Raw genomic sequence first — 27504 nt, forward strand, 5'->3', positions numbered from 1 at the left:
CTTGCGAAGGTTCATTTTCGTGTTGAATTCGTGTGTCAATGTTGCCCTTCGTAAGGCCATCGTGAGGGCATCGTGTTATCATCTGTGCCATCGGGCATTCGCCCCGATCAGAGTGAGGGCGAATGCACCGATGATAACACGAAGATGACACGATTTGACAAGATGCCCTCATGAGTGCCTTACGAAGTTGCTGCTCACGAAGTTGCTGCCGGAGCCTGAGAAACTCCACCGGCGGTCATACGATGGCTTAAGATGCCCTCACGAATGCCCCGATGTTGCTACGATCACAGCCGAATTTGAACATTTCCTTTATCGTGTGTCCATCGGGTGTACATTTCGGGACAGTGTGACAGGGGCTTAAAGCTTTTAACTAATGATGACACCACTCTGTTTGACGCAACATCCATGTATTATTTCTTTTACCTTCTTTCTTTTTTTGTATGACTGCTGCTATGAAATGCTGGATATTTTATTGGGTGGGTTTGGGGAATTTCTCATGCTTTGTTGCCAACTGAACGGTTTGTTTTAATCCATGTAAAGCACTTTGTGACGTTGTTTTGAAAAGTGCTGTATCAATAAAGTTATACTTATTATTATTATTAATAGTGATGTGAATCTTTCGCTGTACTCTGTGTAGTGACAATAAAGGATTATAATCTAATCTAATAAAACACCCTATTGTTCTAGTGTTACAAACTGACTGAAAATAGTTACTTTTTCTCTATTCTCCTCACTAACTAAATATACAAACATTTGTCCTCCTGACGGACCATTGTAAAGATCTCCATTATTTTATTGCTGGAAAAACATTTTATAAAGGAGCAAATAATAGTAAGGTCTGATACTGAGGAAGAGAGCAGGACAGCAGCACATCTAGCTGATGAATACACTGATGAAGGATTTATTGACATACTTCATGAGTTCCTTCTCGCGGACCTCCAGCTGCAGCATGATGGCGCTGAGCTCCATGTACAGGTTGTTGGCTCGCTCCAGCTTCCTCTCATAGTGCTCCCGGATGTCCAGTGCGTGCCTGAGAGAGTTTAGGAAATGCATACAAATGTTTACTTCCAAACACATTACCAAACTACATCATTAACAAGGAGTATGTCACTAAAATACTTTTGAAACCACAACAAGCTATGGGTTGCCTGCTGCTTCCTCTACCTGTAAATTATGCCTCCTTGTGTCTCTCCTCCCTACACACCTGAGTTCATCCCTCCTGCGTCGGATCAGCTCCTCGTCCAGCCTGTGGATGCAAGTGCCTTCACTTTTGATCTTCTCAAAATGTTTCTTCACTTCCTCCCTCCATTCTGACTGTAATATGGATGAACACATACAAAGAAAAATGAAAATCCTCTCTTTCACACATATTCCATGAGACTCAGCACTAAGATAATATAATAGTTATTAGTATAGAGAGAATAGAATAAAGAGATTAATACTATCTATCTTATCTACTGGCTTGTGTACTACTTTATTATTTAAGCACAGCAAACTTGTGTTTGTAAGTGTATAAAGTCCTGTGACAAATACAAAGTGGAGGTTATTGAGTATAGTAGGGCCGACCTGAGACTTGAAGTAGGTCTCCTGAGGAGCTCCCAGGATATCAGCAGCAGCAATGTCGAGGTGTAGGAGGATCTGACGAAACGAGGGCCTATTCCTGGGCTTGCTTTGCCTAAAATAAGCAAATAACAGGGAAACGATATGTAATTATATGAGAACGGTAAGTAGACACCGTTAGCATTTGTCTTAAAGTATAAACGTAGCACCAAACCTTAAAACACCAATATTCTAACAGAATATACAGTGTTATCCACACGCACCATGTTTGTTTCATGAGGATTTTGAAGCCATCCGGGCAGGTGGAGGGGACAGGAAGGTGGAGACTGTTGCTGCCCACACCCCAAATGATGGCGGAGGAGTCCACGTCTTTGTAGGGAATCTCTCCGGTCAGAAGTTCCCACAACACGACCCCAAATGACCTTCAACAGAAAAGCAAAGAGAGTAAGGCGTCAGTACAGCTCCACATTAATGATTTTACATTTCTTTACTGTGTAGTTTTAGTACTTACCAGATGTCTACTTTTTCCGACACAGGCTCATTTCTTATCACTTCTGGGGCCATCCAGGCCACCGTACCCGCAAATGACATCTTTGTACTTTTGTCACTGAGCTCTTTGGACGTTCCAAAGTCAGAGATTTTCACAGTGTCGTTGTATGTGACCAAAACACTGAAAAACAGACACAGACAGAAAACTTGTTAGCAAGGTTTAATCTAGAGAACCAAGAAAGACAAAGCTTCTACAAGTTTACGGTGGTCCTGTAATAATCTTTATCCTCCTCTAGTAATTATAGTGTTCATATAAAAACATCATATTGAAGCCAATCAGTGTCAGAGCGACATTAATCCAGGCCACATGAACCTGTGTTAAACCTTTCAGACTCATTTTTTATCCTGTGACATTTCCACTGGTTTTAAAGGGGGTTGACATTATTTTTGTAGCATTTAAATCCCCAAGCCAAAAAGATGGCTACAGAAGCACAATTGTACATCTGAATCAGCCCATTAGCGAAATGAGACTGACCTTTCCAGCACAGTCAGTAGCCTGCTATCATTCTGCTGACTAATACAGTGTTTGGCACTGCAGCAGCATGATGATATCGATTAGAGGAACAGGGCTACAGTGTGCAGGGGGGGAGGAGCAGGACACTGTTTCGACTCTTATGTCAAGGAGAGAGGGTTTTATTATTTCTGAGAATAACATTAGTTAACGTCAAGACTCCAAAGAGATGAATTGTTGTTGATAATCAACTTGAAGTACCACTGCAGGGCTATTACATAACAGGGAAAAAACAAGAAAACATACTGTACTCCTCTACTGTAGATCATTTGCAGCTTTACGTACCGACGCATTGAAATTTAAATTATATCTATTACTATTCAACACAATTATAAGTGGGGGACCTGCTCAATGTAAAGAATATAAGAATAATTTGCATAGTATTAGAAAACGCAGTGGCTGAAAATGAACAAAAACTAAATGTTTGATAGTGATAAGATAATTGATAATTTCACATATTTAAAGTACAGAAGTTCATAACCTATAGTTTACCTAAGATTAAGAAAGGATAGGGTGTAGTCAGCAAAGATGGATGATTCAATATCCCAGCGCTAACCTAACTGATATTATAGTTTTTACAAAACAAAACAAAGAACATTAAAACTTATTTTGCCAATGTGTTGTTTTCCTTTGAAACTCTGAACAACATCCAAACTAGGACATGTCTGGCTCTAGTCCGAGTACTGGGGCCGATCACTAACCAGTGAGAAATGTGGCTTTATATTATCGTTATAATTAATATTCTTATTCATTTTGCATCCCCAAAACGAAATACACTTTCATTCTAAAGTACCAGGAAAGGAGGAAACTCACTTGGGAGACTTGAGATCCCTGTGGATGATCTTGTGCAGGTGCAGGTAGTTCATGCCGCTGGCGATGCCCGTGGCCCAGTCCACCAGCATCCGGGGGGTCACCTTCCTGCCGGCCCTCAGCACCTCATACAGCTGGCCCTGAGCACAGTACTCCATGATGATGCAGTAGCAAGGCGCCTGGGTGCACACACCCCTGAGATGGACAAAAAACAGGAACAATGGTTTAAAGACTGATGGATCCTGATAAGGACAACATGTTTCAACCTTGCACATTTGCATACTATCAGGTAACATGTTGTTATTCCTACTTGAAGCTGATGATATTTGGGTGCTTGAGTTTTCTCAGGGGTTTGATGTCCGTCTCCTTCTGCTCACGCACTTTCTTGATGGCCACCTCCTCAGAGCGGAAATTTCCCAAGAAGACGGCGCCCTGAGCACCGCTGCCCAGCCACTTCAGCTCTGAGATCTCCTCGAATGGAACCTCCCACATGTCTAGAAACAAGAACATGACATTTTGTCAAAATAAAATATTATGCGACAGTGTGAACGGTATATGATTGTCAATTGTTTTTCTTTCTCCCCCTTATTTTCTTCCATACTCTTATTTGCTCTTTAGAGGAATCGTTCGAAACTAAGCTCATTGTCTTTTTGCTGAGAGTTAACTAAAAAAGGAACAGTAAATATGAAGCTTCAGCTAGCAGCACAGTTAGCACAGCTTAGCACAAAGGAAATGGGCAGATACAGTTAGGCTGGCTTTAAAAGTACAACTTAAGCTCACAAATGAACTTCTTGTTTGTGTAATTTAATAAAAAAAAAAAAAACAAGAGTAAACATTACCATTTTTCAATTTTATTTTGGGTTGGGCGTGAACAACATCTTGGCTAAACGGAGCCTTACCTCCTAAAGTCCTTTAAAATAAATCACCATTTTTCTTGAGGTTGAACCTAATTACAAAACGTTCAAATAAGGGACATGTAATTTAGGTTCGCGATGACCACTCCTTTGAACACCTCAGAGTTATAGAAAAAGAAAAACACACCCAACATGATTCACACTAAATGTCATATTTCAGGCCAAACCAAGCAAATAAATACAACACCCTGGGCATAACTGTTATAACTGTCAAAGGATGAATCATATACTTTTCCATCCTTGCTATGGGGTTTAGAAAGCAGAGCGGAGGAGAGGCTATGATGCTGAAATCTCCAGCCACATTCAGACATTAGCTAAGAAACCACGAGACCAAGCCCAGTTCTGTCTGACCTCGACTCTGTGCGACTCTACCTTAACCATGACCTCGATTTAGACTGACAGCTGACCCGCCTCGCCCACAACGGCAATATGGTGAAGCTGGAGCCGGCTATTCAATTACAGTTTCAGACTACATCAGGAGAAACAGGAGGGAACTAGAGTTTGTTTTTCAGAAGGCTTAAAGGGACATTTGAATTAAACACAGAGAATTAAGTTTCCTGAATTGAAAGGTAAACCCAGAACTCACCTTGCTGTTGTAGCTTGTATTCTGTCGAGTACGTTTTCCCTATGATGTTCCAGACAGGTCGTAGACAGCCGAACAGCCCCTCCAAGAACCCCCCCGAGCCGGGCCCCGCTCTGTGGAAATGCAGCTTGATGTCATCGGGGTGAGGATGGTGGTGGTGGTGGGTCTCCCCCCCCTCTTCACTGTAGTCTGCTGGACAGTCTAACATCTGCTCCTCCGTCACACTCCCACAGCCGTGCTCACAGGGAGCGTTCGGAGACCTGGCCTCCTCGTGGCTCTGCTCCTGCAGCTGGAGCACGCTGTTGTCAAAGTGTCCGCCCTCGCTCCGGGTCGAGTCCACGCTCAAGGCTATGTTCGGGGGAGTTACACCCCCCAGCACTGAGTCCTCGTCCTGAACGGGCGTCTGCAGCGTCTGCAGGGGGACGGGCAGGTGCGTCGGCGGGGCGAGGTCCGTGATAATCTGAGGAGGTAGGTTGAGAGGAGGCGCCTGAGGAGGCTGAGAGTTGGGCGCGTTTGAGTTCTTCATGTTGTCCCCGACCACGGTGAGTTTGAGCTCCTCTTTCAGTTTGCCCACCAGCAGACTGGGGCAGGACGTCCACGAAAGCACCTCGGGGGAGCTACCCATGGTGTCGTGCACGTGCATGGGCTACCCAGTGACAGTCAGCGGGGTGCGTCCTAACACACTGGTTTGTCTGAATGCTGAAAATCACCTGCAGAGTGGACACAAGAACGAGAGGGGGAGGTTATCTACAATATTACGTCCATGGGAAATGAAATACAGATTATCCATTTGGATGATTGTAGACACCCCTCATACAACATAAACACGAACTGTTGCCATGGGAACCTAGTACTTCCACCAGGAGAAATGAAATCCTCTAATTTCCTCTCATGGATCTGGGATTGAGAGAGCTTACATTAATGATGATTATTTTTAACTACGGAGTGCAAACACTGCAGGATGGAGGAGATCAGACATATAAGAAAGGCTTTAAATCAGGGCACACAAGACAGGATTTTTGAATGAAAGACATTGCACAGCGGATAAAAATAACGCAATTCTGGGAAACTTCCGGGAAACAGTCGGGCTAAACCAATAATAACACAGACACACACACAACTTCACTATTTTCTCTGTGCAGCAGTAACAGTATAGCAGGGATTAAAAGTCTTGATGTGTATTAGGACAGCTGAGAGCAAAACATCTGGCATGCACATCCCATTCTCACTACTTAGTAACCAGCAGGGCCGGCAGGAGCCACCACGGGCCCTTAGCCAGCTGCAGAGCGGCACATCCAAACCCTCTACACTGCCTATTAGTGTATGTATGGATAGTGGTACAAACTGTAAGCCCCATTGGCAAACTGTTTATAGAAATCATAGCCAGACAGGTGAGTCTGTGTTTTGTTTAATTAAATACCTGAAAAATGAACATATTATCACAAGAAATTGTCCCACTATTGAAAAGTGTTATAAAAATCCATTAATTAGAGCTGTTTTTTTATTTGCACCTTTGTCTGCAATGGCCAAACACAGAGATATTAAAAGGAATAGCTTGTAGTATATGATTAATATCATAAAAACATATCTTGTTTTATTTGATTAATCTACAAGTACATCTATTCATATTGTTTTAACCCAGTGGTCGCCAAAACCTGAGAACACATATTTCTCAAACATGGCAAATGGAAAATATATATGTACAGCTGCAGAGGATTTAACAGCTTAAAGAATAAACAAGGATAAAGAAGGATAATATGGTGCAACACACAAATCCCAACTCAGGCCCCTTACTTCCTTTTTCTGAGATGCTAGTAACACCTCACAGTCTTCATAAGCGAATGAACATTTCCGGTGTCATAAATGATGAACTTTTTGGATAAAAGCTTTAATCTTGATAATGAGGATTTATAGCTAAAATGCGTTTCACTTATTTGAGATGTAGTTAATCAGGAAACGCTTCATTGAGATAAAGAAAAACGTATTGCCAGAGAGGCAGGAGCATAATACTCAAAGTTTCAGACATGCAGTGTTTAAGAGTTACAGGAAACACAACTCTGATACAAGCAAGAGTGCAGTTCTTTCTCTCCTTTTATCTCCAGGAGGACATGCCCTTATAAATCCAATCAAGTTTGAAGAGACAGTAGGAAACAGAGAGAGCGATATAGGGAGAGGCTGTACAGTGTGTACAGTCGGGAACAGCAGATCAAAGTCCAGGAGGTAGGAGACCGAGAGGCTGTGAGCTGGCTCTGTGTTACGTGGAGGTTTCCTGAAGGGGACACGCCAGCCATGAAGTCCTTTTGAAACGCACTTTGTTTATGTTGCTCTCTGCCGCGAACACTGACATGAACGCACAGTTCTTCCTTTGGGCGTAGGTCAAAGTACAAAAAATAGACCCCATGGATACAGATAACTTTGCTGCTGAAATGCTGCAAAGCTTTGACCTCAAGCCTGCAATCCACAGTCCAACATGTGTGTGTGTGTTTAATAATGCATTTGGCATTTTGCCCTTTGGGAAACGATAATAACAGAAAAGATGGGGAAGGAGAAGGGGGATTAAAAATCCTTGACAGGAGATGCTCTCAGTTACATGAGATGTGTCCTAGACCTTTGCTCCGAGCAGATGCCGCTTACATGTTTGTGTGAATGCATGTACTGTATCTGTGTATGTCTATCGAGGGGGGTAACCTGAGCGCTGTGAGAGTGTAGTGGCTGCCAGAAGCTCATCTATAATGCAGGGCCGTCTCTAAGCAGGTTGCTGAGAGTGCAGGGGAAGGAGAGAATGCTCTCTCAGGTATCCAATAAATCCGTCCCTTCCACAGCCAAGACAATCGAGCTGTGCGAGTAGGGGCCCGCGCTGTAATTCCACCCCACGGACAATTCTCGGAGCTGGGCTTCTGACGTGGGCCCCGGCGGGTGGATGTGGTCGGCTGGACAAAAACCCTCAAGCACTGTAACCCCTATAACCCAGCTAAAACTGCACCATTTTCTTTTCACTACAGGGCACAGTCTGACATAAAACATGATGCCTTTGTGCCTCTTGTAAGTTTGACCCATGTGTACTCTCCTTCCTCACAGGCTGAATCAGGAGTACGTGTATCTATATCTGATGCCAACAATAGGAAACGGACCTCTCGCTCTCTCCCATTAATCTCTAATTGAAGATCTCCATGTGCATTGAAACCCATGAATAATGTTTGGGCGTCCGGGTTTCATTTCCACATTTATTTATTTACAGGACTTTCCGAAAGAGACCGTGATTGGGCAAAAGGACACAATGACCGCTGTTTGTTACATGTTTACATGGAGTATGCTAGATATAGCTTCAGAGAATGTAACAATGCAGATGGTCAGCAGAATGGATGGAGAGAGAGAGAGGAGAGGAGAGAGAGAGAGAGAGAGAGAGAGGAGAGAGAGAGAGAGAGAGAGAGAGAGAGATAGAAATGATCAGGGGCTGATCCTTTAATCCCTCTAGGGCTCTAGAGACAAGCTTGTACAAACACAGACCCTATTCAGCCCTCCCCCTCTATGTATCCTCTAAACACTTCCTTTCATTTCTTCCCTCTCTAAAGGCCACCTAATGTCAACAGCATCACAGCTAGAGCATCCTTAGTGTATGAAGACACTTATAGCTGTGGCAGAGAAGGAACTCACTGATATTCTGTACTACACCACACTTTATATGAGTGTGTGTTTGTGTGTGTGTATATGGCAGCTGGCGATGCAGTGGGATCAGGTTCCGAGACCACACGTGCTCGCACACACACACCCACACACATGCCCGGGGTGTGTCCGGCAGGATCCAATAATCCCACTACTCCCAGCAATCCTCTGGGGAGTGGAGTTTTTTTTTTTAGGCACTCAGCAAATGCCAAAATGGTCGTTTCGATTTTGTTTCTACAGACTGTATCTTCACAAAAGCAGTTGGACCTTCCACACTATATTAATGCAGCAACAGACAGACCTTTAACACACACAGAGGGGCGCATTGCATTCATGCTCACACTCACACACAGCAGCAGCAGAGTCCTCTGTGTCTCTATCATCCCGCTCCTCATTAAGGGAAGCCCTGCTGGGCCCCACAGGGGGAACCTCCCCTTAAAAGGTGACAGCTGCGCCACCAACAAAGAACCAATTTAGCTGCTATCCCACCTCATCATTCACACGTTACCATGTCAACACAGCATCCATCCTGACCTTCTGCTACCAGTCACACTCAGTCTCATCCAACACTCAGGTTTGGAGAGGCCAAAAAACCCTTTTTGAATCCACTCAGGCTGTCACACAGGGAGAGAAGAATAGTGTTGGTTTTAAAGATCATACTGTGTGTTCACCGTTTTCTAAAGTGGAGAGTGGTTCAACTTTCCCAAATAATATTTTGCGTATCAGAATGTATTTACTTTTCTTTAACAACAATGTACATGTTATAGCGGTCATCCCAAAAGAAGATGGATACACATTTCTGTCTCATACCAACCCCTTTAACAACGAATAAGATAACATTACATACACAGACATATGACTGCAACACTGAACAAGAGTAAAACACAGATTATGTCGAAGGAAAGATAAATACCTGCTCAAGAACTCCTCGCTTAAAACAAACTGAGAAATAAATTGATGCTGAGAGCAGCATTCGTCTCCGATGAGAGCACCGCAAGTAATCAATAAGTGTATTAAAGTATAATAAAACTGGACGAACGCAAAAGTCTCTTCCCATCAGTAGCCGTGGACTCTCTTTGTGCTGAACGACACATGCGACCGTTATTCTGGGTCACAGTTGAACAGCTGAACTCTGGTATCTGTGCTCGTCTCTCTTGTCAATGCAGACTATGGACTTTCATGGCCAGTGTTCATCATGTGAGTAACAAATGTTATGAAACAGAAATCTGGAAACACGCTGTTCATAGATTTCTTTGTCATACGAGGCAGAACGAATTATAACATTTTAGGCAATTTGAACATCATCGGAAACACGACTCTGGCCCTGATTTGATAGTCGGATGTGGGCCGATGTCTAAATCAGCTTTCCCTCGCCATGAGTCCTGCCAGAGGGGATTGGACAGCCGGCAGTAGGTGGGTGAAAGTAATAATCTGCTGCGGTGGAGGAAAATAAACAAATTCTGGCACAGCGTTCGGGCATCTGCCGTCACACAGCCGACATTTCCCTATAATCCCTGTTTCTTCATCTTCTGATTCCCTATGGTGACTCACCTGAGCTGGTTCAAGTACCTGGTGGTGGCTGGAGGGGGAAACTAGCCACAGAGCAATAATCCCTGCCTGCCTGTTTGGAGTTTACTGGGGTTGCATGGGAAATAAAAGCAAGGTCAAGGCAGCACCTGCTGAGGCCCAACTGGGGGAAATCATCACCTTGAATATGCCTTTTTTTGCTGTGATGAATGGATTTATCAGAGAGAGGAAGAGGGTGATTGAAACTCACAGTTAACTGACAGGAGGATGAAAACCAAAACAGCTACACCTCGGCTTCTCCTTCTGAAATCCAAAACATCAATGACTGACTGCGTGTTTGTGAATGAGTTTAACAGACCCAGCTAAACAACATGCTCTAGCAGAATAACACATTAAGTTCAGGGTTAACAAGACTGTGAATCCTTAGCACTCCAAACACACACAACTCGTGCCTCAAATAGCCTCAGCCAGTACGAGCCAGAATCAGAGAAAATAAATAACTGAAGAAAAGAGTGTGCACCATCGACACGTCACACACTCTCCCTCTGGCTTCATTCTCCCAGCCTCTCAGTGAGGCTGCAACCGGCACTGCATCCAGGACACACAGCCTCCTAAAATCTGCAACTACCAAGCTAACTCGGCTCCATAAAAACCCACAGGGCTTCAATATCGGCCTTTTCAGTCAAGCATGCTCTTTGTTCCAAGCTATTCTTAAAAGGAAAAAGCTTTATGGAGCTCTTTTTACGAGTGCTAACCAGATCCATCCGGAAAGAGATGATGAATGCAAACAGACAGAAAGGGACGGTGAGACCAAGGAGACAGTGGAGGGGGAGAATAGCTTAGAGAAAAGTAGAGGAATAAAAGCACATTAGGGGGACAGAGGAGGATATGGAAGGTTATGAATGAGCAAAATAGCGAGGACAATTTCATGGCTGGAAACAGAGAAAGAGTTGAAAATGAAAGAGAGGTGAATAAAAAAAAGGGAGAAAAGAGAAAGTGATTTTCTGCTGCTGTGGTTGCTCGCAGCACAATACTGTACCGAGCACGCTCCAATGGGAAAGACTCCCAGAGCAACAACAAAGGACACAAGAGGAGCCGGCTCCATGTGAACTGGGCCTGTCTGCGCTGCACGGCCAGGAGACAGCAGCACACCCTCACACACACACACTCCACACAGCTGCTGCCACAACAATCCCCCTTGTGCTCCTTTAATAGGGACGGTCTGCCTGGCCCGCCAACAACAAGGAACAGACGCACACAAAAAGTGACACAGACACACACACATATGGCAGGAGGCTGGCTGCGACTGGCACCATTTGAATGGCTGCAATATGAAAATACACAAAACTGTAGAGCTAAAGATTGAAATGGGAGCTGAACAAAAGGAAGTGGATGTGTTGAGCTGCATGTGCTGTACTCTAAAGACAGACTCAGCCACAGGAAATCAATACACATTAATGCTTCTATAGCTCCTCAGTTCATACATCTCATCAATGTTTAAATATTTCATCTTTTAACCCGAGACACTCTAGAAAGAAAGTCCTCATACAGTGGGGCAAAAAGTATTTAGTCAGCCACAAATTGTGCAAGTTCTCCCACTTAAAAAGATGAGAGAGGCCTGTAATTTTCATCCTAGGTACACTTCAACTGTGAGAGACAGAATGGGGGGAAAGAATCCAGGAAATCACATTGTAGGATTTTTAATGAATTAATTGGTAAATTCCTCGGTAAAATAAGTATTTGGTCACCTACAAACAAACAAGATTTCTGGCTCTCACAGACCTGTAACTTCTTCTTTAAGAGCCTCCTCTGTCCTCCACTCGTTAACTGTATTAATGGCACCTGTTTGAACTCGTTATCAGTATAAAAGACACCTGTCCACAACCTCAAACAGTCACACTCCAAACTCCACTATGGCCAAGACCAAAGAGCTGTCAAAGGACACCAGAAACAAAATTGTAGACCTGCACCAGGCTGGGAAGACTGCATCTGCAATAGGTAAGCAGCTTGGTGTGAAGAAATCAACTGTGGGAGCAATTATTAGAAAATGGAAGACATACAAGACCACTGATAATCTCCCTCGATCTGGGGCTCCACGCAAGATCTCACCCCGTGCGGTCAAAATGATCACAAGAACGGTGAGCAAAAATCCCAGAACCACACGGGGGGACCTAGTCAATGACCTGCAGAGAGCTGGGACCAAGTAACAAAGGCTACCATCAGTAACACACTACGCCGCCAGGGACTCAAATCCTGCAGTGCCAGACGTGTCCCCCTGCTTAAGCCAGTACATGTCCAGGCCCGTCTGAAGTTTGCTAGAGAGCATTTAGATGATCCAGAAGAGGATTGGGAGAATGTCATATGGTCAGATGAAACCAAAATAGAACTTTTTGGTAAAAACTCAACTAGACGTGTTTGGAGGAGAAAGAATGCTGAGTTGCATCCAAAGAACACCATACCTACTGTGAAACATGGGGGTGGAAACATCATGCTTTGGGGCTGTTTTTCTGCAAAGGGACCAGGACGACTGATCCGTGTAAAGGAAAGAATGAATGGGGCCATGTATCGTGAGATTTTGAGTGACAACCTCCTTCCATCAGCAAGGGCATTGAAGATGAAACGTGGCTGGGTCTTTCAGCATGACAATGATCCCAAACACACCGTCCGTGCAACGAAGGAGTGGCTTCATGAGAAGCATTTCAAGGTCCTGGAGTGGCCTAGCCAGTCTCCAGATCTCAACCCCATAGAAAACCTTTGGAGGGAGTTGAAGGTCCGTGTTGCCCAGCGACAGCCCCAAAACATCACTGCTCTAGAGGAGATCTGCATGGAGGAATGGGCCAAAATACCAGCAACAGTGTGTGAAAACCTTGTGAAGACTTACAGAAAACGTTTGACCTCTGTCATTGCCAACAAAGGGTATATAACAAAGTATTGAGATGAACTTTTGTTATTGACCAAATATTTATTTTCCACCATAATTTGCAATACATTTTTTTTTCTCATTCTGTCTCTCATAGTTGAGGTGTACCTAGGATGAACATTACAGGCCTCTCATCTTTTTAAGTGGGAGAACTTGCACAATTGGTGGCTGACTAAATACTTTTTTGCCCCACTGTAGATGTGAATATGCAGCCATTATTCTAAACGCTGTGTGGAGAATGGATGGATGGAGTTCTCCCCTCCTCCTCCTCCTCCTTCTTCTCCTCCTCCTCTTCCTCCTCTTCCTCCTCTCCTCTAAAGCCCGGCTGCCGGCTACTCATCCTGTGCAGTTACATAAACATGCTTAGTAACAGAGAACAGAGGTGGGCACACACAGAGCTTTCATACTGCAGAGGACAATGAAGAGATGGATGAAGATGCAAAGTGGGGTGAAAAGTCAAGGATGATGAAAAAGAAACTCAATCTAGAAAATCTGATGTGTTTATATGCTCATACGGAGATGCCAGTGGGTGTGTGCAGTACACGTGTGCCCCAGAAAAAAGTCCGTCAGCACAGCGTCATAATACCCCCGAGTATCATATGGCTGCTCCATCAGGAGGTGGAGGTTCAGTAAGTCTATACCTTTCCATCTCGTCCTGTCCTTCAGAGGGCACAGAGAAGTACTGCATCAAAAAGCAGCAGCAGCAGCAGCATCACCGCTGAGGCTTAAAATAGCTCCTTCACGCACCGACGCACGACCGCTCGACACACTCCTGCAGCACTGAGCAAACACTGACACAGCAGCTGATTCACATACAAACAGCACACACACACACACACACTTGAATGTGCACACACACACACAAACATCAGATAAATGCCATGAAAGAAAAACAACATATAAGAACTTAAGTACCTCCACATCGCACCGCTTCCACGCAGATGTACGACAAAGACGCAGCGTCAGCAGATTACTCACAGCAGACAGAGCTCAGATCCATGGTCCTCTCAAAGCTCTGAGGCAAGGATGGGAAGGGGGGGAGAAAAAACTGAACCGATGGTAAAGATGGAGAAAAACAGCAAGAAATGCAGGGATAGAGGGAGAGTGACGGACATTCCTCCAACTCCCGCAGCACCTGCGATGTGAGTGGGTGGGTGGCAGCGTCACCGGGTCGCTGAAGACCTGCTCACGTCACACTTTTCATGAATGGAGCTGCCTGACGCAGAGAGGACGCGGCTCCAAGAGCAGGGGGGAGGGGGAGCAGGAGGGGGTGGAGCTCTCTGTTCAGACTCCGAGAGGAGGAGTAAAGAGAGATGAAGAGGAGAAGAGAAGGAGGGGGGGATGCATTTCAAAGCAGCACCAGCTGGCAGCAGCAGGTTAGGCTGCAGTGTAAGTAGGACAGACTGTTTCGGCACTAGAGAAAATCCCTTTGTGCAGAATCACTCATCACTTCCCTCCATGCCACTTGTTTCAACATCCCATACATGAGTGCACTATATTCTAACATGGTCTATCCATTGTTCACACTTCACACACACAGTTCAGACCTGCTTCTGTACTCAATGAACTCTGGATATGTGAGTGTAGTCATCACGGTATTATGATTAACCCACAATGTCGATACAGGGTTTAAATGCTCAGCGCAACCGCTAAACTAGATGTCAGACAATCCTATTTGATGGTATGTCTGTGTGTAGAACATGACCTTTTATACCAATAGCAGCTGCATTTGGCTGATTTTGCCAACTTTCTCACGATGTGGAGCACACAAATCTCAATTCAAACCACCAGACAGACGTCTATACTCAGGAGGAACGAGAAAGTTCAAGCTTCAGGGCCGAAAGGACAGCTTAGAAGAAATCTAAAGGGCAGAGCCAGAATGTCAGAAGAACCCTTCGTTTCTCTCCCTCTCCCCCCAAAGGTCATTTAATGTCTCTCTCAATGTCCCGCTGAAGTAAAAAAAAAAAAATCATTCAGCTTCTTAGTCCATTTGTGTGGGTGTGTACTCACCTGTCAGGTGGTTTCTGAGCATCTCACAGGTCAGCTGGGGGTGATCTGATCTCAGGTCAGGCTCTATGACCTGCATAAACACACAGAGCGGTCCATATGAGTGTTAGTCCTTTTACAGAGAGAGGATTGGTGTGCTGAACATGTCTTATGCACATACAGTATGGAAAGTAAACAAAGGTATCACCATGTCCAGCTATTTTAGGAAGAGATGAAGATATTTACTGAACATATAGGGCTGCTGTGCCTGTCTTTAGTGTAAATATCTGTTTGTGAGTGGAGTTGGCAGAGATTGAGACTGACATAAATCAAGAGAGACTAATTGAGAGGGAGGAAAGGCTCGGGGAACAGATGCTCCCCCCCCGCCCGTTAGCGGCCCAAACCTCTGGGGAAGATATCAAGATTGAGGGAAGGGTAGGAATGTAATGATGCATGCTGGGTGGGGGGTTGGGACATTTGGATCAGCTAAATCTCCCTTCTCAGGCCACACCCCAGCAGGGGACACTGCCAGAGGAGGAGGTCCGGTGTCCCGGGGCGAGGCTGAGACTTCCAAACACGGCTGTTAAATGGCGTGAAATGACAGCCAAGTGAGTCACGGTGCAGATGGCCGAGAGTCTAACGTGGTTCTGACGTTAGGGAGTGAGGAGCCTATTGTTAGATGTGTTAAACTACAAAGTGCAAAGTACAAAATGAACACAATGTCAAGCATTCTTTAGCCCTGAGGAGGACAAGAGTGGCTGTAAGCAGAAATCAGTATTCCTGCCATGTGCCTGAAGACGCACTCCTGTAAAAAGACACAGCATGGGAATTCCCAAAAATACAGCTCTAGTTAAACATTGGCAAAGAGAGAGCGCAATATGAGGCCTGGAGTTTAAATACCTGACCTGTTTGCTTAGCAAGAACATCTAGCTCTGCTCTAAAGCTAAACTCCGAAGGTCAGCAGATCACAAGCCAGCGTGCTCACATGGAAACAAGCAAAGCCTCATTATATTCCAAAAACAAGCTTAAAACAACCTCAACTGCCTCAAATATGTATTTTAAGCAAATATAAACTTTTATAGCTTTAAAGCCAAGGCAGTTATCATAATTTCACTTTAGATTTGATGGGACAAGGCCAAATAAAACTCAAACATTTGTGTTTTTTGTGCTTTGACAAAAACCCAAAATGGTTGACCACAAAAGGTTTGCATAAATAAAAACCACATATGCTATAATATGAAAGAGACCTAAATAAGGTGAATGTCCCCCTCATTAACTAACCTTTATATATACAGTCTATGTCTCAAACTACACAAACTTTGTTTATTTGACTAACAGTTGGCAGTGGTGTGACATAATCATCCGTTTACTGTTGTGTTTTAATGTGCAGTGTTGTTTCAAAAGATTGGGTCTTCTAAGGTTAATTAAAAGTTTCAAATATCATTGGGGAGCGACACGCAGTGCAGCAGCTGAAATCTGAGCGTATTTACTTTCTACTTTAATTATGGCTTACTCAGGTAGAAACTGCATTGGCTGTCTGTTGAGAAATGACATTGCAGATTTCTCAAATCAAAAGATACAAAATCTCCATGCTGGGATTACAGAACACTTCTTTTATGATCATGACGAGTAAACAACAACTCATGGCCTCTCAACACATCTCTGCTGTGCCTACCATCTGCCATGTTTACTTGTGTTGGATCAACATTATTTATTGATAATGTTTAGCTCTAACCAGCACAATGTCATAGATATGTGTCAAATATATCATGATTCAGTATATGTTTTACATTATGAGTTCTAAGTTGGTCTTATTATATCCACTACTTGACTAAGAAAAATGTTGAAGACTTTTTAAATCCAAACAATTATGCTACACATTTATATATTCCAAGCCCCTCAATAGAAAGCCAGATCTAAATTACGGCTATGATCAGGTATTGACGTCCTTTACTCAGTTTTTTGTATAAAACATTTTTAAATAAACGTTTCTTTCCAGCGGTGGCCGGAGCCTCCTGTTGAGTCTCCATCAGCGACAGTCAGTCAGTCAGTCAGAGCTTCAGCTGTAAACCACACCGTTATACACACTCATTACTATTTCACCAGCAGCGGAACAACAGCACTGACAGCTCCTGTGTCCTCCGCATGAATAAGAGAATAAGCACCATCGCAGTTTACAGCGGTTTACCTTTACAATCTGCCATCGCATGCAGCCGCCAGGTATACACACATGCTGGCCCACATACACACAAACACACAATCTCTAAGGAGGACAGGCACATCAATTTGACTTCTTGAGGGGTCTGCTACATTTTAAAAACAAAGTTCAGGTATGTGTCGATCGCACTGTGCCCAATACAACTGGTGGAATAAGTTATGAGGTCGAGCAAAATCACCAAAAAATCAATTCAATGATAAAATAACTCACTCTAAAGAAAAGTAGAGTTCACTTGAGCTGTCCGATGAAATCAACATAAAAGGAATGCATGCTTTACTCACTTGGTAAAATGATGGGGTTTTTATAATAATAATAATTCCTTACATTTATTATAGCGCTTTATCAATGACTCAAAGCGCTTTACATATACACACATTACACATATACTGTGGACAATACCCACAGGAGCCAGTTCAGGTGAAGTGTCTTGCCCAAGGACACACCGGCTTTACAGACGCAGCAGCGGCGGGTTTCACCCCTTGATCTGATGATCATTGCACAGCGCACTGCGCCACACCGTCCATCTTCACGCCTCGAAGACATCGAGGCGCTTTTACAGGTACACATTGGTATTATACATGTACTGTGGACAATACCCACAGGAGCAAATCCGGGTGAAGTGTCTTGCCCAAGGACACAACGGCCTGACGCAGTGGCGGCAGGAGCGGGTTTCGAACTGGAGTTCCCCAGCACTCCCCCTTGATCTGATGATCGGATGCACAGACCACTGCGCCACCCGTCCCGTTTTTATAGTGCGCGTTGTGTGTCACCTTTATATTCTTTGTCCCTTTATAAATCCAGCTTTAAAATATTTTAATAATAGAATAACTATTTATTTTATTATTACCAATGGTAATCCTATAGCCGGCAGTCGCTCATGTCTTTGGATAAAATGGAGTAATTGGATGGAGAAAGTCAGATGATTCAGGGAAATATGTGAACTAATGAGGATAGATTGGTCCTTAATATGTTAACTTCATGCGAGAGGATAAACCCGTTTGCCTAAGATGGATAGAGACAGAGTGGCCTGGCTCATTGGTTGGCTTGGTAAAGGCATGCATGGATGACTGAGTCCTGCACACAACAACCGCTGATTCTGAGAGGCAGATAATGCTTGTGAGATTACTGTGCTGAGCCCACCAACAATCCCACAGCCTGACCAATCCACGCTGAGAGGACATTACATAACAATGACTGTTCATCACTCCCGCAGGATTCTGCCCGCACCACCACATCCGTCCTTCTCTGTCGTGAGTCCAGACGAGACTGGTGAACGGATGAGGAGCAGCAGACAGGAAGCCGTCCTCCCTCCCAACGCCACCTGGTAATCCCCAGCATGATTTATGGGATTGCGTACTGAGCTATAATGCAGAACACAGCAGCTAGTCTTAGATAACATAACATTTTTTGAAGTCTCTCCAGCTCTCTTGCTTCTGATTGTTTAACTGAAGAGAATTGGGAGGAAATTAAAACACACTGAGATGTTCACCTCGTCTTCATCACATATTCCCACTAGGGATGGGAACGATTAATCGAATATTGAGTTATGAATATATATATATATATATATTTTTTTTTTTTGGGAGGGGTGTCTAAGTTGATTACATATTATCAAATGGAATAATTCAATGTATAAGACAGTGCCATAGCTAAATGTGTTAGGTCTAAAGGTGTGTTTTGCTCCGCTCACCGGTCCCTCACAGCGGGCAGAGCTGCAGGTGCTGATCTCTCTCTCTCTCGTGTCCGGTTATACTTCACTCGCGTTTATGTCCAAATCCATCAGAAAACCAAGTTATGTTTTAAGCATGAAAGCTGTAGGCCTATAGCTGTCAACTGTTCAAACTCTGATCACCAGTTCAATACATTTGACAAATTCGACTTGGTTTCTATACTTATTTGAACATGTATTTATTTATTTTTCCAAAAAAAAAATTCACACAAATCTTTAAAAAAAATGTATAGGATATGTACATTTCGGTTAATCGGTTAACCGTTTTTTGGGGTGTCGAATATTCGAATATCAATTCAATGAATTTGCTTTCAAATTCCCATCCCTAATTCCCACATCCCAGGACAGAGGATGTAACAGAGAGTGTGGCTGCAGTGGTAAGATATGACTGTGCAGCTGCTGGGGGGGGATGCTGCTGCTGCTGCTCGCAGAGGTTAACGAATATGTGAGGTTACATGTACAGAGTGTACATGTGATGGAGGACACTGCAGGGCAGAGCATACATACACTGACTGTGTACAGCTGTATGATTAGCAGACAAAACAAACACATCTTAAGTTCTATTAGGCCATATTACATCTTGAAATGAACTGTGTTGTTCGAAAAAGGTTTACAAATTGGCTGGTAAATGACTTAAAATGATTAACTGATTGTCAATATTGTTTCCACGGGCTGATGGAGCATTATTCCTACATATAAATAGTTTGCCTCCTACAGTATGCTTGCTGCTGCTTCAACATTTGCTTTGGTCACATGGTGCACAATACGCCTTGTTATTGAGGAGGAGAACAAGGAGAACGCCGGGACAAAGAAAACAGAGGACACGAAGAGCGAGGAGGAAGTGAGAGAGCACACACACACACACACACACACACACACACACACACACACACACACACACACACACACACACACACACACACACACACCACACACACACACACACACACACACACACACACACACACACACACACACACACACACACACACACACACACACACACACACACACACACACACACACCACACACACACACACACACACACACACACACACACACACACACACACACACACACACACACACACACACACACACACACACACACACACACACACACACACACATACACACACACACACACACACACACACACACACACACACACACACGCACGCTCTGGTTCTTGCTCCTCCACTCGTGTGTGTTAATATGCTCCCCATGAGGCGCTGCAGGCTGTGGTAATTATAGAAGCTCGGCTAGCAGACGCATCACAACTGAGAAATACATTAAAGCCATGAGCAGTTGTGGGAATACAGTGCATGCATACGGGCACACAAACCAAAGCACACATTACCCAAACATCCTGGATGTTATAGAAAAAATGTAATCATCTAATTGAAATGCATTTTGGTCAAACTTTCTGATGTAACATTTTGTCTCCAACAAATGTATTTATTTATTTTTTTAATGTGTCTCTGGATTCATAACTAAGCCATAACCAGCAGATATAAACCACTGGCCATCCACCATTACTCAAAGAGGTAGCCTGCATAACATTAGCAGAAAAGCATATAGGCACACTAAGGAGTTCAACACTACTGAGTAAATATAGAGACAACTCAAACAGGTTGACCAGTAGAGGGTCTTTGATGGAGTACCAAACACCCTCAAGTCTACGGAGGGAGACGCTGCTTACTCTCCTAATCATGCTGACTAGTCGGGGGTCTGATACAGATGTGAGGCGTGCCAGGTGGGCTCTGGGGGACAGGCTGGCTCTGTGTGACGTGCACAGTGGGCTGAGGATGGGATGGAGGCAGGAGCTTTACACAGAAATGTCAGTCAGAAGGAGGAAGAGGAGGAGAGGGCCTGAGGGAGGAGAAGAGGGGGTATTAAGATATAGATATACTGTAGAAAGGGAGAGGGAGAGAAGGAAGGGGGCATTCATGTTCACATCCTTTAGTCCAACGTTTATTGTTTGGCTTTTTCCACTCAACTGCACTTGAATGGCTGTGCTGGCGCGATGTGAACATTCAGCACATACACTTTTATGATGCTATGTATAGCCTTCAGGCAGGTATTACTGTACGCCACACACAGAATATTTGATTATTTTACTAAGGCTGAGAGATCAATCTTTTATGATGCCATTTCTTTTTTATATGGTCCATATGTTTATGATGTGTGATTATTTGGGTCAATAATTGAGATCACGATTATTAAAAACGATTATCCATTTACCTTGAAAACATCAATTTATTGGAGAAAAAAATGTGAACAGTATGTTTTTAACAGCCGATTACCCTGAACTGTATAATTCAACTGAAAAACCAAAAAAAAAAAAAAAAGATACAAAAAAAAAAAGAAAGTAATAATAAAAAAATAATCGTTTTATTTCCATTACGTTGTTTTCGTAAGCGTTGCAAGCCATAATCGTAATTGTGGTTAAAATTAATTGAGCAGCCCTAATACAAATGGCATTTTGCTTTACTGAAAAAATGCACAGATTGACAGAAACAAACTGCAGACAAACAGCAGGTGATTTCAGCTATTGATATATAACGATGGCATCAAAGTGGTGGAGATGTCAATCAAACCGTCTGCCCACGTCTAAACTGTGGTCCAATCCACCAAAAGTGAAAATGCAGACAGGGTAAATCCCTCAAATAAACAACAGTGCCGTATATATATAGGTTTCAACCGGGGCCGCACACCACTGATGACACATACAAACCGTACAATGTTAAATGTGCTTTAATCTTATGAAGCACAGCGATGAGTTCATTCATTAAGCCTGATGGGACGGGACACTGACTGAACCCACCACTATATGAATGTGACCCAAAACAAACAAGCCGAGTCTCCGGGGCTGGGATTAGAGATCAGACCAGCTGCAAGGCTACACTGCTGCTGTCGCTACACATGTCAATTACATAAATACAGCTTCCTGTCTCCATGCCAGCATCAGGAGCCCCACCCTCGCTCCCTCCCTCCCTCCCTCCCTGACGCTCGCTGTGACCTGGAACTCATGAACTCAAATGTGCAGGAACGCTTGATACTTGGTCAAACACAACGTTGCCACGCAACAGCATCACCTCGGTGACCCACTTCTTCCAGAAGAGGGATTTCAGTGTTAAAGGATTTTGGTAATCTATATTTTTCTTTTTGACGACAAATCCAGGACTTTCAAAGCAATATCCCATCCTGTGTGTTGCACTCATGCTTCAGCTCGATCATATCCTCTGAAGACATTTATGGGAATGGCCCGATATGGGATTTAATCACACAGTGGGATAAGGAAACACTCACAATAAGTTCACTGGTGAATTGCAATTATCTGGATCATTGTTAACATCCTCACATGAAAGACTTAAAAAGGCTGTTATTGTGGTATTATTATTAAAAAGCTATTATGGTAGCAAAGTGAAAAATAGGGACTGATATCAAAAAAATAAAAACACAGGAATTATCGCGTAAGGAAAAACCGATTTACACAATCATGCTATTTCTTTGTATTTATCCTTTATATGCCGGGGGACCTTATGATGACCTTATTTGAGATCTTTTGTATGTCTCTGGTTTGTGTTTTGACTAGGTCTATTATCAGGCGAATATTGTAAATCGCTATCATCTCGGTCAGGAATATTTAACTGTCATATCGTAAGTCGTTGCGTTAAAAATGTATGCATATTTTACGCTGACATAGACAAGAACTCAGCAGAAATTCATTGTTGCACTTTATTTTTTTACAACAGGCACTCAATATTGCATTTTCTAGGGAACATTTTCAGCGAGAGTACAAATTAGTTGTGCTAGTGAGAATGTTTGGCTCTAGAATAGTGTATGTGGAGCTAAGCAAAAACAAATCCTATAGTTCCCATAGTTAAAAAAGAACAAGTCACCAAGTTTGAAAGTCCATTTTACTATGTCCTCGTGTTAAAAAAAGCATTTGGTTCATTTGCTCACATTTGCTGTAAAGCCAGTGTTGGGCTACCTGAGAGGTGCAGCCATCAACACGTTGTTAGCGGGGGACCACATTCGGCCCATTGTGTGACCTGTAACTGCACCACACACGGGGGCAGTTACAACAGAGGCCGAGACATTAGTGACACACACGTGGACACTAACTGGAAATGTTGCACTCGGCACAATGAGGCTGGAGTGACAGTACACAGCATCCAGCTCTCACACATGTAGTGCCTTCCACTGCTGACTGACTGTCATGTGGGACAGAATGCACTGTTGTGACACTCAGTCTTATTGAAGGACAGATGGATGATCCTCTCTGATTTGTGTCAGATGGCCGCTGAGAGCTGCTCACAAGGAGCATGCAGGGGGAGATGTTAGCAGTCCCACACCAAGGGCGCCGGAAGCGGGGCGGCCAGGGGGCCATTGGCCCCCCCACTTTACGGCCCTGCCCAACATTTTCGCAGCAGCAGATGCCGCGGAACCCTGTACACATCCCGTTTCAATAATTCCCCTCTACTCTAAAGTCGCATCTAAAAAGAACGCCATCTGATCTAGCTGTGTATATTTTGTTATTGTTGATTGTTATATTCAATCTCATTAGCTACAGGCATTTTTGAAGCTTGTAAAGGGAAGAACACAGCTCGCCTCTCACTCGCCACTCTGCTCTTCTACAGCGCCGCTTCCCCTCCCTCCGCTGACATTATGAATGTTAGGCATAGTAATCATAGATAACACCGCAGGGTCCGTTACAGTTTGTTTTCATCTGATTTCAAATAAACAAAGTCTTGGCTTTCAGAATATTAAACTTGTTTCTGCAAATTCAGATGATAAATACAGCTTTGAAGCTTCGGCATAATTACAAGCGGAGAACGGAGTAACTTGACGTCACAGCAAGCATAACAACAGCCGGTGTTTCTCCTGAAAGTTTTCCCCGGGAAACAAACGCAAAAATACACAAACACACACACGTATACACAAACACACTCGCGAGCTCCCCCCAGACCAGTAATCCAAACAAAAATATCTTCCCACCGTAGTATTTTGATCATTTGCTCCGCTAATAATCAATCAGATCGATCCAGAGAAGAGGAACCTTTAAAGGCCTTTTTCTCAAAATGATGACTCGGTGACAGTCATTATATAATGTGACATATTTTGCTTAATATAGTACAAAAACAATCCTGATATCATTAGAAAGCTAGGAATCTCCTCTTTCCAACAGTGTATACAACTCAAAATGTGTCTTCGGATCAATGCGACTGATTTCGATGGAGCAGGTCACTTTGCATTAGGTAAAATACAGCAGGCAGACATAACAGGAAGAATATGTACATTTTAATCCAATCAAATAGGACATTGTCACACCATTCAAATGTATCCATGTACATTACAACCAATAACAAAGCTTAGATGTGTTTATTTGTTACGTTGTTTACGTTATGTGTTACGTTGTTCAGTGTGTGTCAGCCGTTAACCTAGATAGATAAACTTGCAAACATGTCAGAAGAACCGGCGCATAAGAAAACAAAATACAGTCAAACTAAGCTGAAATTCAACAACTTGAATGTCACATCCCTGACATCCACAACTCCGGAGCCTGGTCCTTCAACCATAGAACCAGCGCATCCAGATGAACCCCAGCAGCAGCTCTGCGGCCGCAGAGGCTGTCAAAACCGTCGTTGAACCGAAACAGGCTGGTTCCGACTGCATGGAGGTTTGTTGTCGGGACATTGAGACGGGCAAATAAAAGCTTATTTGGACAAAGAGAAGGTACTTCAATGCAGAATGGTACAAAAACAGAGAGTGGTTAATTATTTGCAAAACCACTAAACGAGCCTTCTGTGAAATATGCAGATGTGCTGCTGTCAAACGGCTTGTAACTTTCTCCAAATGTGGAGATGACAGCTTTGTAAATACCGAGTTAATAACTGGAACTTTTCACAGAGCTTACTTCAGTCAAACACCAGTCAACATTCAGCCTGTCAAACAAGAGCGTAGCAGGAAAAAAGAAGAGATGGAATGAGCAACTGCGCTGTCATGTGTGGGCTGGTCTGTATAGTTTAATGTACAGGAAAGGAGTGAGCAGAGGGTTGAGTTGTCCATTCTTGTTCTGTTTTCTCTGACTATCTTCCTCCTGAAGACTTTCATTTGCTCGCGCTACTAAAGAGACACGTTACCATGGAAACCAAACAATGGTGTAGCTGTATTGAAGTCCGAGTGGAAACGGTAACATTTGGTGCGTTATGTTAGAATGAAACAAATCAGATTTAGTCAGAAATCGGGAAAAATGCGGGAGAAATATGACCCCGGGAGGAAAACGGGAGTCTCCCGCGAAAATCGGGAGGGTTGGCAAGTAGGCTATGTCACATACACACGCACTTTTTTGCCCCCCCCCCCACTTCTGAAATTAATCCGGTGCCGCTGTCCCACACTACCACCATTTTGAACTATTTCAGTCTAAAACAACACCTGACCTGCAATAAATTCTACCTTCATAACGGTTTCATTGTCAATTTTTTGGGGGGGGGGAAATGGTTTAAAAAGGAAATGAGGATTCTAATTGTTGGTCTGTTTTTCCTGACAATCATGAGGACAAGAGAGAGACTTGTGTCATGAATTAACAAATCCCAAAAGTTGACATTGACCTTTACACCGATGACTTGCATTATATTGTAAAAGTGTTCCTTATAATGGATTGATATCCTCTCCAAATCCACATGTCAAATGAATGTTATAAAAATGTGAGGTGCAAATCTACTCCTCATTTCATATACATGCAATTACTATATTTTATACTATATATATATATATATATACTATAAGGGCAAGCATTATATTACAATGCTATTACTTATTATTTTTGTAATACAATTGAATATGTTTTAAGGTGTATAATGACTTGTTCCGGATTCAACTCAGGACTTCATAAAGCCAGGTTTAAGAATGTCTGATTTGCATTATGCTAAATTGTTTATAATACTAAATAATAATACACATGGATGGACAAAACATTATAAACCTCTCTCATTATGATGCAATACAATCCAACAGCCTCACAAACTAAAGCCTCACTGGCGCATATCCCAACTTCAATCATCCATGGAGGTGGGATTTACAGCAGGGTTATACACATATCAGTCAGGTGTAACTAACACACTATCAGCTGACTGTTTACACAATCTCAAACGAAATAGCAAACTGTGTGGAGGATCTTTTTTGAATCTTGATTTAGCCACGTAGTCAAAAACATAACAAAAGCAGATTCTGAGTAACATGTTACTAAAAAAACAAACACTTCTTCACCACCCACTATAATTTAGCCTCCACTCCTGCAGCAGCCTATAATTTCCTTCTTCTCCAGGCAAGAAAAAACAGGCAAGAAAAGAGTATTGTGTCTGATTCAACAAGATTGTCCACTGAGTGGTTAAAGCGAAAAGAACTCCAACCCTTTAATACTTGCACGACTTTAAAGCTGCTGTTTAACTCCTTGAGATTCTTACTAGTGCTACAATCTTTCTATGTGAACAGCTACGTGTATTATGTGTTGATGTGGTTTTTTTAAATCGTCTCATAACCAGCAAACAGTTTAACCGGCTATCGTTGTCGTGATCATTCATTATAGACTCCGCTGACAGCTGCACACTTCGCTTCATTCCACAACAAAACAACACATTTTCTCGTAAAACGATGGCCATGTGAAGTCACAACTACGATACGTCTTTTGGTAAAAGTCATACAAAATTAAGAATATTACCGTTTAGCTGCGCTGGGCCCAGGTCCCGCAGAGATGTCCGACTGCTGCTCTCTCTCGGTCCATCTATTTGCTCTGGTCTTGTAAGCGTGCTACGTCACTTCCGGACACCTGTAAAGCCCTCCGCGCGTCTTCAAAGATCGTCTACCGTACTGATGCGTCCATACTGTAAAGTGATACATTATCATGGGAGGTAGACTGTGTACTGTATGAATAATAGGCATTATGTGATCCCACATTTTAACTAATAAAAGACAAACCTACTGTGTACGTTAGCCTATTAATTGTATTTTAAGTGAATATTTAACATTTACTGTATCACATTTGAGCAGTACTACAAATATTATGCATATTTATGAATCAAACTACATGACAGTTATCAAGATAAAAGCAGCTCTACATTGACGAGAACTCGTAAATACATCATAACCATGGACAAATTATACAATAAATATATATGAAAACTGAGAGCAGGGCCACATTTGCATGCATATTTGCTGTTCATAAACATTAAGACATCATAAATAGATACATTAGGATCCGTCTTATCTTGTACTATTGTGTGCTTTTTGTATTTGTTCGTGTGCATAATGGTTTTCCACATTTGAAAAGAATAATCTTTTTGAACCAAATGTATGCTCATAACTCATCTAATGTCTGTATGACTTTAATGTATAATGTGGTCTAGTGATTCACTTGTTGGCAGAGTAACTGCTCTCTTCAGACCCTCTTTGCAGTGTCATGAAATACGAGCGGAGTGGGACCTCTTCGCTTTTTTTCGCTGTGGTTAAAAATAGCTTTTGTATATTTT

The 27504-nt window shown here is 43.1% G+C and overlaps 1 protein-coding gene across 3 annotated transcripts in view; it reads right to left on the minus strand.

The window, feature by feature from the left end:
* si:ch211-45c16.2 (mitogen-activated protein kinase kinase kinase 13) overlaps positions 1 to 27504 on the minus strand; it is a 36484-nt gene that overhangs the window by 7890 nt on the left and 1090 nt on the right. Inside the window, exons 3-13 of one of the 3 annotated variants that reach the window (XM_034203975.1) lie at positions 26697 to 26859; positions 15048 to 15117; positions 13953 to 14052; positions 4931 to 5637; positions 3741 to 3924; positions 3434 to 3625; positions 2072 to 2230; positions 1824 to 1982; positions 1567 to 1675; positions 1205 to 1314; positions 914 to 1030 (exon numbers count right to left, since the gene is read on the minus strand). In XM_034203975.1, coding sequence (XP_034059866.1) covers positions 914 to 1030; positions 1205 to 1314; positions 1567 to 1675; positions 1824 to 1982; positions 2072 to 2230; positions 3434 to 3625; positions 3741 to 3924; positions 4931 to 5570 — 1670 coding nt within the window. In that variant the 5' untranslated portion in view covers positions 5571 to 5637; positions 13953 to 14052; positions 15048 to 15117; positions 26697 to 26859. The remainder of the gene's footprint in view (positions 1 to 913; positions 1031 to 1204; positions 1315 to 1566; positions 1676 to 1823; positions 1983 to 2071; positions 2231 to 3433; positions 3626 to 3740; positions 3925 to 4930; positions 5638 to 13952; positions 14053 to 15047; positions 15118 to 26696; positions 26860 to 27504) is intronic. The other 2 variants (XM_034203974.1, XM_034203976.1) reach the window with 2 other exon arrangements.

Source organism: Gymnodraco acuticeps, unplaced genomic scaffold (assembly GCF_902827175.1).
Source record: "Gymnodraco acuticeps unplaced genomic scaffold, fGymAcu1.1, whole genome shotgun sequence".
NCBI classification, from domain to species: Eukaryota; Metazoa; Chordata; class Actinopteri; order Perciformes; family Bathydraconidae; genus Gymnodraco; species Gymnodraco acuticeps.